Raw genomic sequence first — 16513 nt, 5'->3', positions numbered from 1 at the left:
TGCAGGACACCTCTCTTGCCTTTGCTCAGATCTCCTGGCCTCAGATCTCTCTCCTTCAGAGTACAAACAAAGCAGCCAGCTCAGGTTTAAGCAGCACAGCTCTGCTTGTGGCTGCGCTCTTGGCATTGACCAGTCTCTCCTTACTGAATTGAATCCCTTGAAATTCCCTTCCCTGGGATACATGGAGGGATTGCAAAGGAGAGCCAAAGGAATCACTGCTCATAAATGGTCTCCTGACAGCCAGACTGTGATCACTGATGCTTATCTGCCCTTTCCATCTTTCAAAAACCCATCAGCACCAAAACACCACCCACTGCTTCACCAAACACCGAGGGACAGTCACGTTTCACTTTATCGAGGTCCAAGAGACACACCAGCACCTCCCAAGGGAGGTCAGTCCAGCTCCAAGCTCTGGTGTAGAATCCACAGCCTGAGAAGTGGCAGCCACCAGGACAATCCCATGCTGGCAGCCAGTTGGAAGTGATCAGCCCAGGAAGATAAACCACAGGACTGCAGGGACCCTCGGATTAACATCAGGGCCAGGACAGAGGGGTTCAAGTCATGGAAGTTTAATTCCTGGCCAATGTTTCCACCTTTGTACATCCATCCCTTTTTTTAATGACACTTTCTCCCTTCCCAAGGAGCTGGGAGCTCAGCAGCCACAAAGGAAAAGCTCAGGGGCTGGGGCCGTGATGGAAATCCCGTAGAACTGGGATTTCCATCCCTTGTTCCACAGGACCCTGGAGGGCACAACCAACCACGATCCAGCAGCCAAGGAAGGTCCCTCCATCCCAAATCACTGTCCTGCCAAGGCTATGAGGTGACAGGTGCACACTAGAGAGATAATTCAGGGGTGGGCACGATTATCCCACTTACACCGTGCCTAGAGCATGGAAATTCCGGGATGAGACCACAGCCCTGGAGCTGCCCTCCCCAGAGAGGCTCTGCCTGATCCACCCCCAGCATCACTCCGGGATGAGGGATCCGCCTGTCAATGCGGCTCAAAGAGGAAAAACCCTCGCCCGGCGCTAGAAACCTCCTCTCCCGCAATTGTCCGTGCTTGGCAACCTGGCCTGGCAGTGAATAACGCCAGGGAAATATTCCTCCCTACACGTGTTTGGGTTTTTCGGGGTGGTTTTCTTGGCCACAGCTCCTGGCTCTACAACAATGCCCGGCTTGTTCGGCCCCGCGCTGCAGGGCAGGCTTGAATAGATCTGTCTAAAATTATAAGCGGGCAGCCCCTGGGCTCTGCGAGATCACAGAGCCCACGCTGGGGCTGAACAAAGCCCCCGCTATTTCCCAACAATTAGGCCGGCTAAAAGGACATCTATCTCCTGCCATCAGAGCCACCACGTGCCTACCAGCCAGCCCATTGTGCAGCTAATTAAATAACACGCCTCTCTCCCCGGGAGCGTCTCCTGATTAGCTCGCCGAGGTCCTAAATCCTTGCGGGTGTGAATGGGAACAGACAGCTGCTGGGCAGGGAACTGCGGCTCCCGAGGGACACGGTCACCCCGGGACAGCCACGGGCAGCAGCACCGCGGATTTCAGGGCTTTAAGGGACCTTACACCTCATCCAGTGCCACCCTTGCCATGGGTTCCACTGTCCCAGGCTGCTCCAAGCCCTGTCCAGCCTGGCCTTGGACACTTCCAGGGATCCAGGGGCAGCCACAGCTCCTTTGTGCCAGGGCCTGCCCACCCTGACAGCGATTAACTCCTTCCCAACATCCCATCAAACCCACCCTGCTCCAGGCTGAAGCCATTCCCCCATCCCATCTTCAGGAAGCTGTTGAGCAGAGATCCTGGGATCCAGGAGGGCTCAGCACACTCTGCTTCCCTATCCACCTCCCAGCTGCCTGTGGCAAAAGCCGTGAAAACAGATGATTTATTTATTATTTTTCATGCTTTGCTGGTGGCTGGAAGAAAAAATCAGATGCAAATATTTTTTCTAAATATGTTCCCGGCTGATACAGAGCAGTTTGTTGTAGGGTTTTTTTCCTTTTCCCACACTTCTCATTGGGTTAAAGCAGTGGAAAGAAAATAAACAAGGAAAATGTTGTGTCATTCAACCAGAGCTAAAACTTTCTATTTTTGCACTTTTAATATGGGAAGGAATTGCAAAATGGAAAAAAAAAAAAAAAAAAAGAGAAAAGAAAAGAAAAAAAGGCCTATTAAAAGTAATTTGTTAACAAGCTCTTTTCACCCAGTTAGTTCACCTCCTTGAGGAGAATTCTGTGGGAGGGGAAGGTCTTGGATAAGGATGAGGCCAAAGGGAAGCTGGGAAGCTGATTTGTGTTCTGTGAGATGAAGCAAAATAACCTCTGGGGCTTGGAGTTTCCTTCCAATCTGAAAAGGAGTTCTGGGAAGTGAAGAAAATCCACTCAGATGATGGATCAAACACCCCAAGGCTGCCTGGCATGTCCTGGGCCACCACAACCATCCCTGGGGGAGGTGGACATGGACCTTCTGAGCACCCAACCTGCACCAGCTCGAGCCAAAAGCCACGGCAGGATTTTCTCCCCATCCTAGCCCTGCTCCTCAGGCTGAGCTCCAGCACAACAGCCCAGAACTCCTAAATCACTCCAGATGTTCAGCACCTTTCCTCACACGCTCCCAAGACCCGGAAGAAATTCAGCTCCCTTCTGTCAAAGCCCCAGTCAGCAATAGTTGCAAATATCCCTTTTACCCCCTTTAAATTCATCATTTCCCACCTCTGGCTATTTCAATCATCATTTTCACACTGAGAGAGCCTGGCTGCAGGACTGGGAAGGTGGGGCAGCAGATTAATGAGCTGATTTCCTGTGGACCTGCGGCTCCAGGCTGGAAGCAGCTGGACCTGCTGCTGCAGACAGAGCTCCATCCACCCAAGGCAAACAGAAAATCCCCATTCCTCATCCCTTGTGGAGAGGAGGCAGTGGGAGGAAGGACACAGAGGAGGAGGAAGAGGCAGAGCTTGGTTTTGTTCTAATGGCAACCAAAGCTGGCTCCTGCTTTTGAAACCCACCCTGGGGAGTGCCTCCTGGTGGAGCTTGGGTAGGAAAAAGCTGGGAAGCTTTAGGAATGTGTCAGGGAATTATTAATCAGTGTACGTGCACAGCCATAGGGGTTCACTGCATAAGCGCAGGGATCAAACTGATGCACGCTGTTGAAATCATATTTGCCCTGCACTCAGGAAATGCAAAGATTTTACACCAAATAACCAAATTTTACAGGGATGCATCCACAGGGCCAGGAAAAACATCATTAAAAGAGATGCCATGTGTCACACGAAGGCCCAGAAGGGGCTACACAGGAGTCCAGCCCCAAAGCCAGTTTAACATAACCCAGGAGCAGCCTCCTGAGTCCTCCAGCAGCTTCAAACCCCACAGGCAGGTCTGAGAGCTCCATTCATCCCAAACTCCCAAATAAAGGGCAGGAGCCAAGAAAAAGCTGCCTCCCCTCACCCAGCCAGTGCCCTCGATCCCAAAGCTCTGGGAATGGCTCCACAGGCACTTGATTAATAAGGGCCCAGGGGGGAAAAACGGTTTATATAACCTCGTCTTCTCTAAACTTCCTAAGTGCTTCAGAAAGTGGCTGCCCTGGAAACCCAAACTGGAAACGAAAAATATTATCCTGCCATTTATAAACATCCCTGGTGCTAATGAAGTGAGGAGCAGCAGCGATGGCCAGTGAGGGCGAGGTGCTCTTGGCAGGCGTGGGAGAGCCCCAAAAACCCTGACTTCAGGTGGCTGTGGAGGGGAAAGTCCTCCCACCATGATCCAGTGCCACTGGAGCTGTGAGACCCCGGGGCAGAGATTTGGGAAGAGGGATGGCTGTGGAAGTATGGCTGTGCTAAAGGCAGGGACTGGGGGAAAATGTGGGGGGAGAAGGGCAGGGTGATCACAGCCAGGCAGCAGCAGGTGGGTGAAAGCTCTCAAATCATTCCCTGAGCTCAGAGTGGCTGGGGTGAAGCAGCACATCCTGCTCCTGGAAAGCAGGGAGGGAATTTCGGTGCTTGCTGCACTCCAGACTCTGTGGGATGAACTGCCCAGGCCAGGCTGCTCGTGCAGGCCAGCAGAGCATGACTGTTTACACCACTGTGCTCTGAATAAACACAGAGCAGCCCAAATTTAGCTCCTGGGTTCAACCACCCTGCTCCTCGCAGCCCCTCAGCCACACATCCCAAGCAGAGAGCCAGGACAGCAGAACACTGCAGCCCGTTGCTCCATCTGCTTTCCCTGCTGGCATTTCCCACGGAGATTTGTTTGTGCATCAGCACCAGAAAACGCTGAGGTTTGGCTGGAAATATTTGGATTTGGTTTTGACAAAATATTGATGATTTCCGCCCAACAATCTGTCAGTTTTGGCAGCAACAAGGAGAAAAGGGGAGAAAAAGAGAGGTTTTTTTCTCAAGATATGGGGACTGAGCTGACACCCAGCCTGGGACTCGGCACAAGGAGAAGGCAAAGCAAAGCTACTGGGCTGCCTCATTATCCTGTCAGTCTGATTACTGCTCCTGCTTCCACAGAGTGGCTGTTTGCCTGGGTGGAAACACAGCCAGAGCTGCCAGACACACGAGGCCTCTGCTCTCCTGGGGTCAGGCAGGGGCTGGATGCAAAGCAGAGGAAGAGCAGCTCTGGTCACTCTGGAGATGTCACAGACACCCCAGGGGAGTTGGTGGTGAGGAGCTGGTCCAGGGCAGGAGGAGATGCCAGCTTTATTTCCATCACTGCCTTCCAGAATTAGTCCTGTCTCTGGAGTCTGGAAAACTGGGTTGAAATCTCCCAAGCACAGACTCTTCTGCAAGATGCCTGGAACTGACCAAATTAGAATTTTTTCCATGAACAGGCTCCCTTGGGACATCTCTTCCTTCTTTCCTTTTCTACCTCAGCACTGACATCAGTTTGACCAAGCAGGAGCTCCCTGGCCCAACTCGAACCTCAGATGTGGAGAGTGAATCACACAGACCTGGGAGAAAGGCATTCCTGACTTCTGAAAAAGAACTGCTGCTGAGTTAAGGAGAAGGAGTTTGTGCTGGATCTTCTTAGAAATCAAACCTCCCCTTCGGTGGAGCAGTTAATTTTCTCAGTTTTTCCTAAATACCAAACCCTGGCACAACTTGAGGCTGTTTTCCCTTGTCCAGTCCCTTGTCACCCCCAAGAAAACCAATCCCCACTGGGCTCCATCCTCCTGACAGGGATTTGTGGAGATCCCGGCTTTGCATCCCAACCTGTCCTTGCAGCATCACAGGGAAAGGAAAAACATCAAAAGACAAGCCCTGTCTGACCTTCGGGGACCAGAGGACTCCAAAGGCAGCTCCCAGGGCACGGAGAAGCTCCTTCCATGAGCCTAAAGCTGGAAATAAGCCCTTGTGCGAAGTCCACCCTCCATCCCAAGCTCTTCCCACACCTCCCTGAAGCCATTTTGGAGTGTCCCATGACTGTCCCCCAGAGGAGCCATCATTCCAGCACACGCAGGGCCTCGTTATCCCTGCCTGCTTCCACAGGGGCCTGTCCCTCCCAGGACCAGCTGCACAGAGAGGAACCACGTTCCAGCTCTGGTCAAACAGCCAACAATTGCCCCAGTGCAGCTTTTCCAAAGGCTATTGATCCCAAATCCCACGGGGGAGGGTCCATCTGGAGGGCTGGGAAACTCCAGCACGTGCTGGGGAGGCTGCAGGCAGCTCCAGGGCTGGCCACGCAGCAGCCAAGGCTCACTTCAGACGTCTCTTTTTGTGTGTAATCTGAAGCACTTGCACAGCCCCGCTCTCCAGGGACCCTCAGCCACTCTGCTGACCTCACTGAATTAAGTATGGCAATAAAATGTGCACTGAATTAATCATCTGCATCTCCAACGTGAGAAACTGCTGTGCAGGGGCTCACAGGAGCGGCTGCAGGGATTTAGGGATCTCACTCCAAGGGAAGGCAGTTTAGCGGTTTAGATGCCTAAAGACTTTCTGGTAAGTGATACAGCCAAGGTCTTCCAAACCTCAGCTGTAAAATCAGTCTGGTCTCCTAGAGATTATTCCTGAGAACCCTTCTGCCATAAAAAGCCAGGCTGGACAGGACTTGGAGCAGCCTGCTCCAGTGGAAGGTGCCCCTGACCAGGGAAGAAGATGAGCTTTAGGGGCCCCCAGCCCAAACCATTCTGGAGAGTGAATCACACAGACCTGGGAGAAAGGCATTTCTCTGTTTCCATGACCATGGGTGCTGGGAAGGGTCACCAGGACTGGGAGCTTGGGTGAATGACCCCAAGAGGAGGTTGCCCTGTGGGGTCCTTGCAGTCCAACAGCTCATTGCTGCAAAGCTGGGATGAAGAGGGGTCTGGGAGAGCAGCAAGAGATCAGGGACCCCATATTTCCCCCAGAGGCTCCAGGTAAGGCGAGAAACATCACAGGCACACAGCAGGCTCTGGAAAAGGAGGTGCAGAGAGCTCCTTTGGAAAGCTCAACCCTGGCTCTGCTTGGAAAAGGAGGAATAATTTCCATTCCCAGTTGGCAGCAGGGGCAGCTCAGGCTGATTTCTGTCTCATTTTAGGAGGAGAGCAGAGACATGCAATTCCTTACAGGGCTTCCAAGGAATATCCCTTCAAATGCTCTCCTGCTTCTCTAAGCCTGGCACTTCTTCCTGCTCTTCCCCTCTCCAGTCTGGACAAGTTCCCAGAGCTGTGCTGGGGCACAGGACAATCCCATCCTCCTGGAAGTGTCTCTGTGTTGGAAATAACAATTAAAAGAACCAAAAGACAGTCCTAATTGTCCCCCTCCCTCCCCCAAACGTCTGACAGCAGTTTCTCAGGCTGAAGTGATGCAAATAGCTCAGATAAGGCTCAGATAAAGTATCTGTGCTCTCGAGGGCTTATCTGTGCTGAACACCAACTCCAAAAATCCTGAAATTTGCCCTGTGGGACTGTCTCTGGAGGCTGATTTCCATCTGAAGCCCCGACCTCCACAGGCTGCAGAAACAGCTCCTGTTCAAATGCATTCTTGAGATAGCAGGGTGGGACCCGGCAGGTCTGCAGCTCCCCTACTGCGGCTATCTGGGATTTGCCTCCTGGTGGGAATGTTGCAAGAGCGGGGCTGATGGCTCAAGGAACCGGTGACGGCACCTTTCACCACCCCCGCTCACACTGCCAGGACTTAGGGAAAACCTTCCCTGCTCTGATGGAACCATCACTTTCCCTTGGCTACAGATTGTTCCGTGCTGGCTTTTGCTTTCAGGCCCTGCTTAGTGACTCCAGGCAGAGGGAAGGCTTGTGGGACAGCTCAGGGTGCTGGGAATTCCCTCAAGGACCTGGCAGTGTGGGCATCGGGATAAGATTTGGAGTTCCTGGGGGCAGCAGGGATCCGGGTGCAAAGTCTCCCCAGGCTCTCTGACCATCCCGGCCTGGCAGGATGCAAAGGCAGTCAGCAATCCCTGGGACAAGGTCTGATGGAACAGACCCAGCTCCCAGCAATGGCCAGTCTCTAATATTCACTTATTACCTGCTTAGTGAGCCAGCACAGATGTGTGTGTTTTGGAAAAGGTGTGAGACCTGGGAGTGTCACCCATTCCCATTCCCATTCTTAGAGCACAGCTCAGAATGGGAAAGGAGCTGTGAAGTCCAAGGCCAGGCTTGGAGAAGGATAATTGGGATCACTTTGTAAGCTGGTACAAAGGCCTCTGGGCTCTCACCTGGGCTGAGACCATTCCTTGTCCTGTAGGAGCACCAAGGGTCTCCCATCTCCTGGCCAGACCCCACATTCCATGTGCTCCACAGACTCTGGAGTAAAAGAGAGCAGGAAGGATCTCCCCCTGGAAGGTTTGTGACCAAAGAATCCACAATCTAATCATTTATACACCTCATGCAAATCTGGCAAGGATGGGAAAATGGAGCTTTCTGAAAACCTTTCAAAGCTCTGCAGAAATGGCCCAAATCCCGCTGATCCAAGCAGAGAGAGATTTCCTCTCTGCAGAGGTTTCAGCCGACAGGCAGAGTTCTCAGGCAAGAATGATGATGGAATTCTATAGGATGGCTCATAAACCAGAGAAAAAAATTAATTTCCTACTAAAAATTCCCAACAGCTCATTCCCAAGGGCCACAGGACTGCTGTAGAGTGCTGGCTCCCCTTCCACCCCAAAAACTGGGATTGAGGGAAAACATGGGCAGCTCTGGGCTCCCAGGGCTCTGCAGCACTGGCAGCACCAGGGTGAACCATGAGGTACCAAAACTAAGGGATTGAGGGAAAACCTGTGGGCAAGGTCCAGCTCGCAGTGCCCCGTGGCACTGGCAGCACTAGGGTTAACCAGGAGCCCCAGAATCCCAGGGATTGAGAGAAAACGATCCGTGGATGGCACTGGCAGCCTTAAGGTTAACCACGAGCCCCAAAATCCCAGATTGATGGAAAACAATCCATGGATAGCACTGGCAGCCCCTGGGTTAACCACGAGCCCCAAAATCCCAGGGATTGAGGGAAAATGAGTGGGCAGGGTCCAGCTCCCAGCACTGCTACCCAAAGTGAACCACAAGGCACCGAATCCCAGGGATTGATGGAAAATGTTCCATGGATGGCACTGGCAGCCCCTGGGTTAACCATGAGCTCCAAAATCCCAGGAACTGAGGGAAAACACTCCATGATGGCACTGGCAGCCCCTGGGTTAACCATAAGGCACCAGATCCCAGGGATTGAGGGAAGACGAGTGGGCAGAGTTGGGCTCCTGGCGCTGGGAGCACCAGAGTGAACCACAAGGCACCAAATACCAGGGATAGAGGGAAAACGCTCCTTGGCACTGGCAGCCCCAGGGTTAACCACAGCGGCGCCCTGTGAGGCAGCGATTTCTGCTTTATTTCAGCAGGGGAAGTGTGTCCCGGCCTGATTAGCCCAATGGTTTCCTCTTTTCCCATAACCTCCAGACCCCCATGGCCTAAGTGTTTACTTTCTGAAATAAAAAATCTGCCAGTGTTTTTCTTTTTGCGGGGCATGTGTATTTTGGGAGGACTCGGGGGGGAGGGAGTCGGAGGGGGAGCTGAATGGGCCGGGAGGCTGGCGCACACCTCCCTCCCCTCTCCCACCCCTCACCCCAGCTCCTTCCCAGCTGCAGCCTCGGAGCTGAGACTTCTGGCTTCGATGTGAGGAAGAGAGAGAGAGAAACGCATTAATGAGAGAGTTCAGGCTCTTGCTGCAGCAGCCATAAACACAAGGAACATCTGGAGGGAGAGAGAGGTGCTCCGAGCTGCCAGCAGCTGAAAGGATCAGGCTGTTTGCAGGGTCCTGGATTCCCCGCTCCCCACGGCCCCTACTGTGCTCTCCTGCCATCCCATTGTCCATCCAGGTAGAAAACACAATCAGACAATCCTAAAGGCTGGAGAAACCCTCTAAGATCATCCAGCCCAACCATTCCCCCAGCACTGCCAGGTCCACGACTAAACTGTGTCCCCCAGTGCCATATTTTCACATTTTTTTAACATTTCAAGGGACGGGGATTCCACCAGTTCTGTGGGAGAGCTGTTCCAAATATCTCTCCCCACTTCTGCTGCCCTCCCTGCTCCTCACCAGCCCAGCAAAGCCCCCTTAAGTGCTGCTACAAGGGCTGGCCACAGGCAACCAAACCCTCTGGAGAGGATGCCCAGTGTCCCCACAGGTCACAGTTCTGAGGAATTTTCTTTGGAACGCTCAAACCCCACACCCTCCTCCCCCCCAATTTTTCTTTGTGTGGCCTGTCTGAAGTGGTTGGTGGTGCAGAATGGTTTCCTTCTCTGGAAAACCCAGCAGGTACATCCAGCTCACTCCATCCCTTTAGAGGAACTCCACCCCTTTTGAGGGGTCAGTCCTGCTCCAAGGGCACCCCAAAACGAGACTCTTCTGCAGGCAGCCTCAAGGCATCACAGGAGCCCTGGCCAGGTTGTGGCTCAGATCCCTTCTTCCCGGGCATCCCATTGTCCCTTCCCCAAGGCACACCCGAGCTCTCAGTGCTGCTGCTCATTGTTCATTTTTGCAGCTCCCAAACTTGAGTTCTGCCTCTTGCTGAGCTCCCACCCCTCTTTTATACCTGAGAATCCCAACAAATCTCCAGGCTTCTCCCAAACCCACACTCCAGCTTTGCCCCAGCCTCATCCCAGGGCCCAAGGCCCTGTTCTGAGCATGGTCCCTCATCCCCAGCTGACACTGCAGCTCAAGTGGGAAAAGAGCTCTGAGCTCATTCTCTGCTGATGACCAAGGCACAGGGAGCTCCCTGGGGTTTTGTCTTGGACAGGCAGCACAGAGAATTTTCTAGAGTCAGGCAGGAAACAAATGGAAAACTGAAAGCCTGGATTTTTGTCATTCTGTTGTCTCAGTGCAAATAATCCTCTCCAAGTGTTAAGCTGCAGCAAGTCCCAGCATCACTGAGTGTCACAGGAACCCCTGGGGGTGTTTCCCTCACCTGGGAAACAACAGGATCCACAGGAGCCTCCAACTCCAGCTCCCACTGACCTGAGAGCAAAGCAGGGGCTGCTTATGCTTCCCAGCAGATTCACACACACCACAGGTGTCCCACAGCCCTGCAATTCATTCCCAAGGCATGGAGGGATCTCCTCTCTGCACCAACACTTTGGAAGGTGCCCTTAACTGAGAAAATTATGTGTGTCCTTCAGCAGCCCAGAGTGTCCCAGCACAGCAGCTGGGACTGGCCTTCAACTGGAGCTCATGGAATACCCAAAGATCCACATAGAAAAAGTGAAAAACCCCCATTCTAGCCAGGCCCTAAACAGCCTCAGGCCCAGAGAGGCTGTGTCACCTCAGTGGCCAGAGGGTGACACCAGAGCCCTGAGGCTCACTCAGCCCCTGGGCCTGGAGAGCTGTGGGTCAGGGAATGCTGCAGCAGGTTGGGAAGGGCAGGAGTTTGTGCAGGGCCTTCTCTGAGCCATGGAATGATTTCCCATCCAGTGCATCCCTTCCCATGGGGCTCACCCTGATTTCCCCCCATCCTGCTGCCCATCACCCTCCTCCACATCCTCCTTTGCCTGTTCATGTTTGCCTCCTTTGCCTCCTCAAGACGGTGAGGAGAGCCTGGCCGGCCCAGGGAAGGGCTGGCCAGCCCAGGGAAGGACTGGCCCAGGGAAGGGCTGGCCAGCCCAGGGAAGGACTGGCCCAGGGAAGGGCTGGCCGGCCCAGGGAAGGACTGGCCGGCCCAGGGAAGGACTGGCCGGTCCAGGGAAGGACTGGCCGGCCCAGGGAAGGACTGGCCCAGGGAAGGGCTGGCCGGCCCAGGGAAGGACTGGCTGTCCTGCAGGCAGGAGCAGCAGCTGTGCGTGCCCTGTGAGAAGGCTCCCATTCATCTCAGCGAGAGCGTGCGGGGGAGGCAGCGCAGCACAGGGGAGGGGGAAGTGTTGGAGGAGGCTGAGAAAAGGAAGGAGGCCGCAGTTAAAAATAGGATAAAAGGACATGAAAAAAAAAAAAAAAAAAAAAAAAAAAAAAAGAGGCAGATTTAAAAAAAAAAAAAAGCTTTGCTCAGAAAATGCTCTGCAGCTGGAGAAGCCATCGGGCTGAGCCTGGTCAGCTTTACTTTCCCCCCTCCTCCTCCTCCTCCTCCCCAAGCCCCCTTCCTCCGAGCGTGGGCCTGGAAGATGGCCCAGAAAGCGCTCACAGAAAACGTTTTCCTGCGGGGTTCTCCACCGGGAGAAGAGCAGGCAAAGGAGGGGACACGTGGGGAAAAGCAGGCAGGCTTGGCCACGGATGTGGGTGGCCCCGTGGGACCCCGGCCCACAGCCCGGCTGGGCTGGGAGCCGGGCTGGGAGGAGGATCACAGGGTCCAGCCCTGCTTGCTGTGGGCACAGAGCACACCGAGGTGTTTCTCCAGCTGCAAGGCCTTGGCTCTCCTGGCCAAAGCAGCTCAACACCAGGACAGCCCAGGCTGCAATGCCCATGAAGCACCAGCTCTGCTTTTTGCTCTCCAAAGATCCCTGGGATGGTTCAAGGCCAGCCTGGACACAGCTTAAAGCAGCCTGCTCTGGTGGAAAGTGGCCCTGCCAGTGGCATGCCATTGGGATGAGGTGGTCCTGAAGGTTCCTTCCAACCCAAGCCATCCCAGGATTCTGTGATCCATTTCTCAGTGAAGCCAGGAGCACTCCCCCAAATGCTCAGAAGTACCCAAAAGGCTGGGAATACCTTCAGTCCAAGGATGCTAATTCAGCACAACAGCTGTAGAAACCTCTTCCGCTGGAGACGGAGTGGTTCCATCCCTCACTTGCCATTAACAACAGTTTTATCTCCCCTATCAGTAAGGAAAACAAACCCACTCTGAGTGGAAGGGGCTGTTAAAGTGGCCTTGGCTCCTAAAGGCAGCATAGCCAGCCCTGTGTCTGTGCTGAAATTGTCATGGAATCACAGAATCCCAGAGTGGTTTGGGTGGGAAGGGACCTTAAAGATCATCTCATTCCAACCCTTGCACCACGGGCAGGATGCCACTCCCTAGATCAGGCTCAGAGCCCCACAATACTTTGATAATCCCACTAGCAAATATTTTCTTCCACTCCAGTTTTACACCTAACCTTGTATAATCCAAAAAATATTCCCAGGGAGGATTATTGGGATCCTATTTCCTTATGAATTCACTGTAAGGTGCTAAGTGTGGCTTTCAGCATCCTTTAGCAGCGCTTTGGGCAGGCACAGGGCACCTGGGTGGCAGGTGGAGCAGTCAAGGTGCCTTTACTGACCTGATGCCAAGGAACAGAGCTATGTGCCCTTGTGTAGCTCATCTCCCTCCTTCTGGTAGGCTGCCTTCAGTTACTGGAGAGCTGCTCTAACATTTGCCCAGAGTCTGCTCTTCTCCAGGCTGAGAAGATGCCTGGAGGACTTCGGCTTGATGACAGACTCCCTGTGCTACACTGGGGGCTCAGACCATTCTTCTCCTTGGAATTGCTGTGGGATGCTCAGCCACTGTTTCTTGTTCTTCATTGTGGTACGGTAATAAATAGTTGGTTGCTTTAATAAAGACACACTTGAAACTATAAGAGCTAAATTTTAAATAAAAATTAATTTGAGAAAAATTTCTAAACCTGTGGCCCATTACCCCAGCCCAGCAGAGTAGCCAGCAGCTCCCCTCTGGATGGCCTTGTTCTGTCACCTCTGGGCTGGGCCTTTCCCTCCTGTGGTGATCCCTGGGCACTGACATTCCCAACATGTGCACCACACATTGTGGTACAAGCTAACAAATAAAACTGACTCCAGTCCATTTTCAAATGTTGGACTTTCAAGACAAAAAACTCCACCCCTTCTTGCTTTATCTCTGAGCTGAATCCACATCAGGCTTTCCTTTATCCATATCACAGAATAATCTTATCAGCTTCAAGCACAGTGTAAATAAACTTGCTGAAGCTTCAAAGGCAAAGCATCTTCCCTAAACGCAAGCAGCCCTCAAACTCTTAGAAATGTTGTGGGTTTCTATTGCAGGAGGATATATTCACACTTGCATTTTCCTTGTTGACTTGTTTCTTTCACCAACATCAAGACCATGAAAACCAAAATAGCCTCTGGTGCAGCAGAAGAATAGATGACAAATGGTTTTCATGTGCAGCTGAGACACAAAGGAGAAATGAAAGGCTGTTCCTGGCCCCATATACAAATAAGAGTTTCCTCTCATTTAAAATTAGAAACTGCTCTAGACTGAAGAACCAGCAACATGAAAAAACAAATCAGAGAAAGAGCACCTTGCATTGCAACAGGAAGAACTAAAAAGTAATTTTTAGGTATTGCAAGAGACCCAGGGACACTGTCCTGCTCATCCCAACTCACTAAAAGCGGGATCAAAACCTGTGGGAGACGGCAACAGCTTGGATTTCTTTCCCTGGCTTCACTAATGTTTGAGGCAGGCTCCAGCCTCTGCAACAGGAAAGTTCACAGAGCCATGGTGGAATAAGGAAGATCTGGGCTGCAGATATGTTGGTCCCTGGAGAGAGCACTTTCACAGAAAATGGGAGAGGGTTGGGGAAAAAGACCTAAAAAAACTTTCCAGGCACAGACTTGCAAAATGTTTGAGCAAATCCAAATGTAGCCAGGGCAGATTTCATCAGAGCAGAGCTGACATCATGCTGAGAGAGGTCACTCACAGGAGTTGAGCAAATAGCTGGAATAAGGATGCCTGGGAATAGCAGAGGGGCTTTGCTCCAGCCACAGGCACAGCTCTCTGTGTCCATCTCCTGCTCACACTCAAGTGCTCACCAAAAGAGAAAGGAAAAAAAAACCCAAATGCCTGAACTTTTGCCAAGGAGAGATTTCAAATTACATTTGACACAGCAGTCAGTGGTTCTGCTGAGCCCTTAGCTGCAGAAAGTCTCTGAACCTCAGGGCTTTCCCTCCCAGGGGCCAGTGAGCACCACTAAGGAGCAGGAACGCTCACTGGAGAGCAGCACATGCCACAGGGGAGCTCACACGGGATTTAAGTGCTTCAGGACAGGCTTATGTGGGACAGAAGGGAAACATAAACTTCATCTTGGCCCTTGGAAAGGTCATGTTGTGCAACTTGAGCTCTCTCTCTTGATTCTGTGGCTGGGCCGTGCTGGGGGGTACCTGAGCCCTGGGCTGCTCCCTTCTCACCCAGCCAGGCCAGAGAATATCTGCCCTGTCAGCTGCTCCTCCAGGAGTCCTGAAATCCCAGGCTGGGCTGGCTTGCACGGCACCTTAAAGCTCATCTCATTCCACCCCACCTTCCACACCACAAGAAGCAGCCCAAAGTGCAAGCTCAGCACGAAAATTCATCTGCTGGGGCAAGAATCAGATACTGGTGCTTTTCTAACATCTTCCATACTACAGAGGTGTAGGAGGAGACATCAGCTAGGCCCAGGCAGGGAAGGCATGAACACATTCCCTGGGCCCTGGCAAGGAAGGCATGAACACATTCCCTGGGCCCAGGCAGGGAGTTGCTTTAGCTGATGGCTCAGTGTGGCCTCTCCTCTCCAGCTCTGGTGACCAGCAACATCCCAAGAAATCATCTTCCATACTACAGAGGTGTAGGAGGAGACATCAGCTAGGCCCAGGCAGGGAAGGCATGAACACATTCCCTGGGCCCTGGCAAGGAAGGCATGAAGACATTCCCTGGGCCCAGGCAGGGAGTTGCTTTAGCTGATGGCTCTCTCCTCTCCAGCCTCTCCTCTCCAGCTCTGGTGACCAGCAACATCCCAAGAAATCAAAAAATCCCAGAACTGGGTTGGAATAGACCTTAAAGCCCATCCGGTGCCATGGGCAGTGACACCTTCCACTATGCCAGGCTTCTCCAAGTGTCCCACATGAACACATTCCCTGGGCCCAGGCAGGGAGTTGCTTTAGCTGATGGCTCAGTGTGGCCTCTCCTCTCCAGCTCTGGTGACCAGCAACATCCCAAGAAATCAAAAAATCCCAGAACTGGGTTGGAATAGACCTTAAAGCCCATCCAGTGCCATGGGCAGTGACACCTTCCACTATGCCAGGCTTCTCCAAGTGTCCCAACCTTGGACACTTCCAGGGCTGGGGCAGCCCCAGCTGCTCTGGGCACCCTGTGCCAGTGGAAAACATTGAGCTACAAGAGACCCAAAATTACCAGCAGAGTGGAATGGGAATTTGGGAATCTCTGTTTCCTTGCAAGTCTCCATGGATGCCACTTTGCAAAGCCATAACCAGGAGCCACGACATTAGTCCTGCAAATGCCAGGAGAAATGCCAGCAGCTTGGCAGGTGCACCCTGCCCACGGGATCCTCGCAGAGACCCCAGGAGCAGCAAGTAGGGCTGCTGCCCCCACATGCAAGGGAGGTGCACACAGAACTCCAAAATTCCAAAAACCAGCAAAATCACCAGTTGAAAGGGGTGAGGAGCTCTCCCACACCATGGCAGGCAAGAAGGAAGCTCCTACTCATCAGCATCACTTCAAGAGGTGGACAATAGACACAAAATCCCCATATTTAAGGGGTTATTTCTGCTTTGTGGGCCAATCTTCACTAAGGGAGACCCTTGACACTATCAAGGCAGGTACCAACCTGGTGATGCTGTGCCTGAAGGCTGCACTAAGGGCAAAAACCCAATAAATGAAGGCAGGACTGGGGCAGAAAGCAAATATGCAACAACGCTTGGGGGGGACACAACAAACAGAGACTGGCAGAGACTCAGGCTCCTTTTTCCAGCTGAGGCTGCTCCGAGCCACTCAGCACAGTCCTACCCGTGCCACTGCCGTGTCCTACCTGTTCCACCCCGTGTTTTACACGTGCCACCCCGTGTCCTACCTGTGCCATAGTGCTCCAGCCCGGTGGGCACCTCCTGCGTGGCGGGCTCGTCCCACAGCGGGCAGCACGGCCGGGGCTGGCAACAGGAGGCCTGGAAGGCACAGGTCACCCAGGGATCCTCGCAGGGAACAGGGACTCCTTGTTTCTGGAAGGAGCAGGGGGAAACTGTCAGGAGAGCGGGATCCCAAAATGTCAGCGGTGCTGCCCCCAGAATCAGGCAGCAAGTGCTGCTCTGGCAGATCCCAGCTCATCTGGGGCCAAAAAGAGCCATTTTTAAACCAATATGAGGAGAAAAGTGAAAGTCAGAGTGAGGCTGAGTCTGGCAGGATTG

The 16513-nt window shown here is 52.9% G+C and overlaps 1 protein-coding gene across 1 annotated transcript in view; it reads right to left on the bottom strand.

Moving 5' to 3' along the window:
• ETS1 (ETS proto-oncogene 1, transcription factor) overlaps positions 1-16513 on the bottom strand; it is a 75260-nt gene that overhangs the window by 49608 nt on the left and 9139 nt on the right. Inside the window, exon 3 of the mRNA XM_041480551.1 lies at positions 16183-16327. Coding sequence (XP_041336485.1) covers positions 16183-16327 — 145 coding nt within the window. The remainder of the gene's footprint in view (positions 1-16182; positions 16328-16513) is intronic.

Source organism: Pyrgilauda ruficollis, unplaced genomic scaffold (assembly GCF_017590135.1).
Source record: "Pyrgilauda ruficollis isolate IOZ18807 unplaced genomic scaffold, ASM1759013v1 scaffold52, whole genome shotgun sequence".
Taxonomy (NCBI): Eukaryota; Metazoa; Chordata; class Aves; order Passeriformes; family Passeridae; genus Pyrgilauda; species Pyrgilauda ruficollis.
Note: the sequence above shows the minus strand (reverse complement) of the source record. Positions and strands in the feature narration are given on the sequence as shown.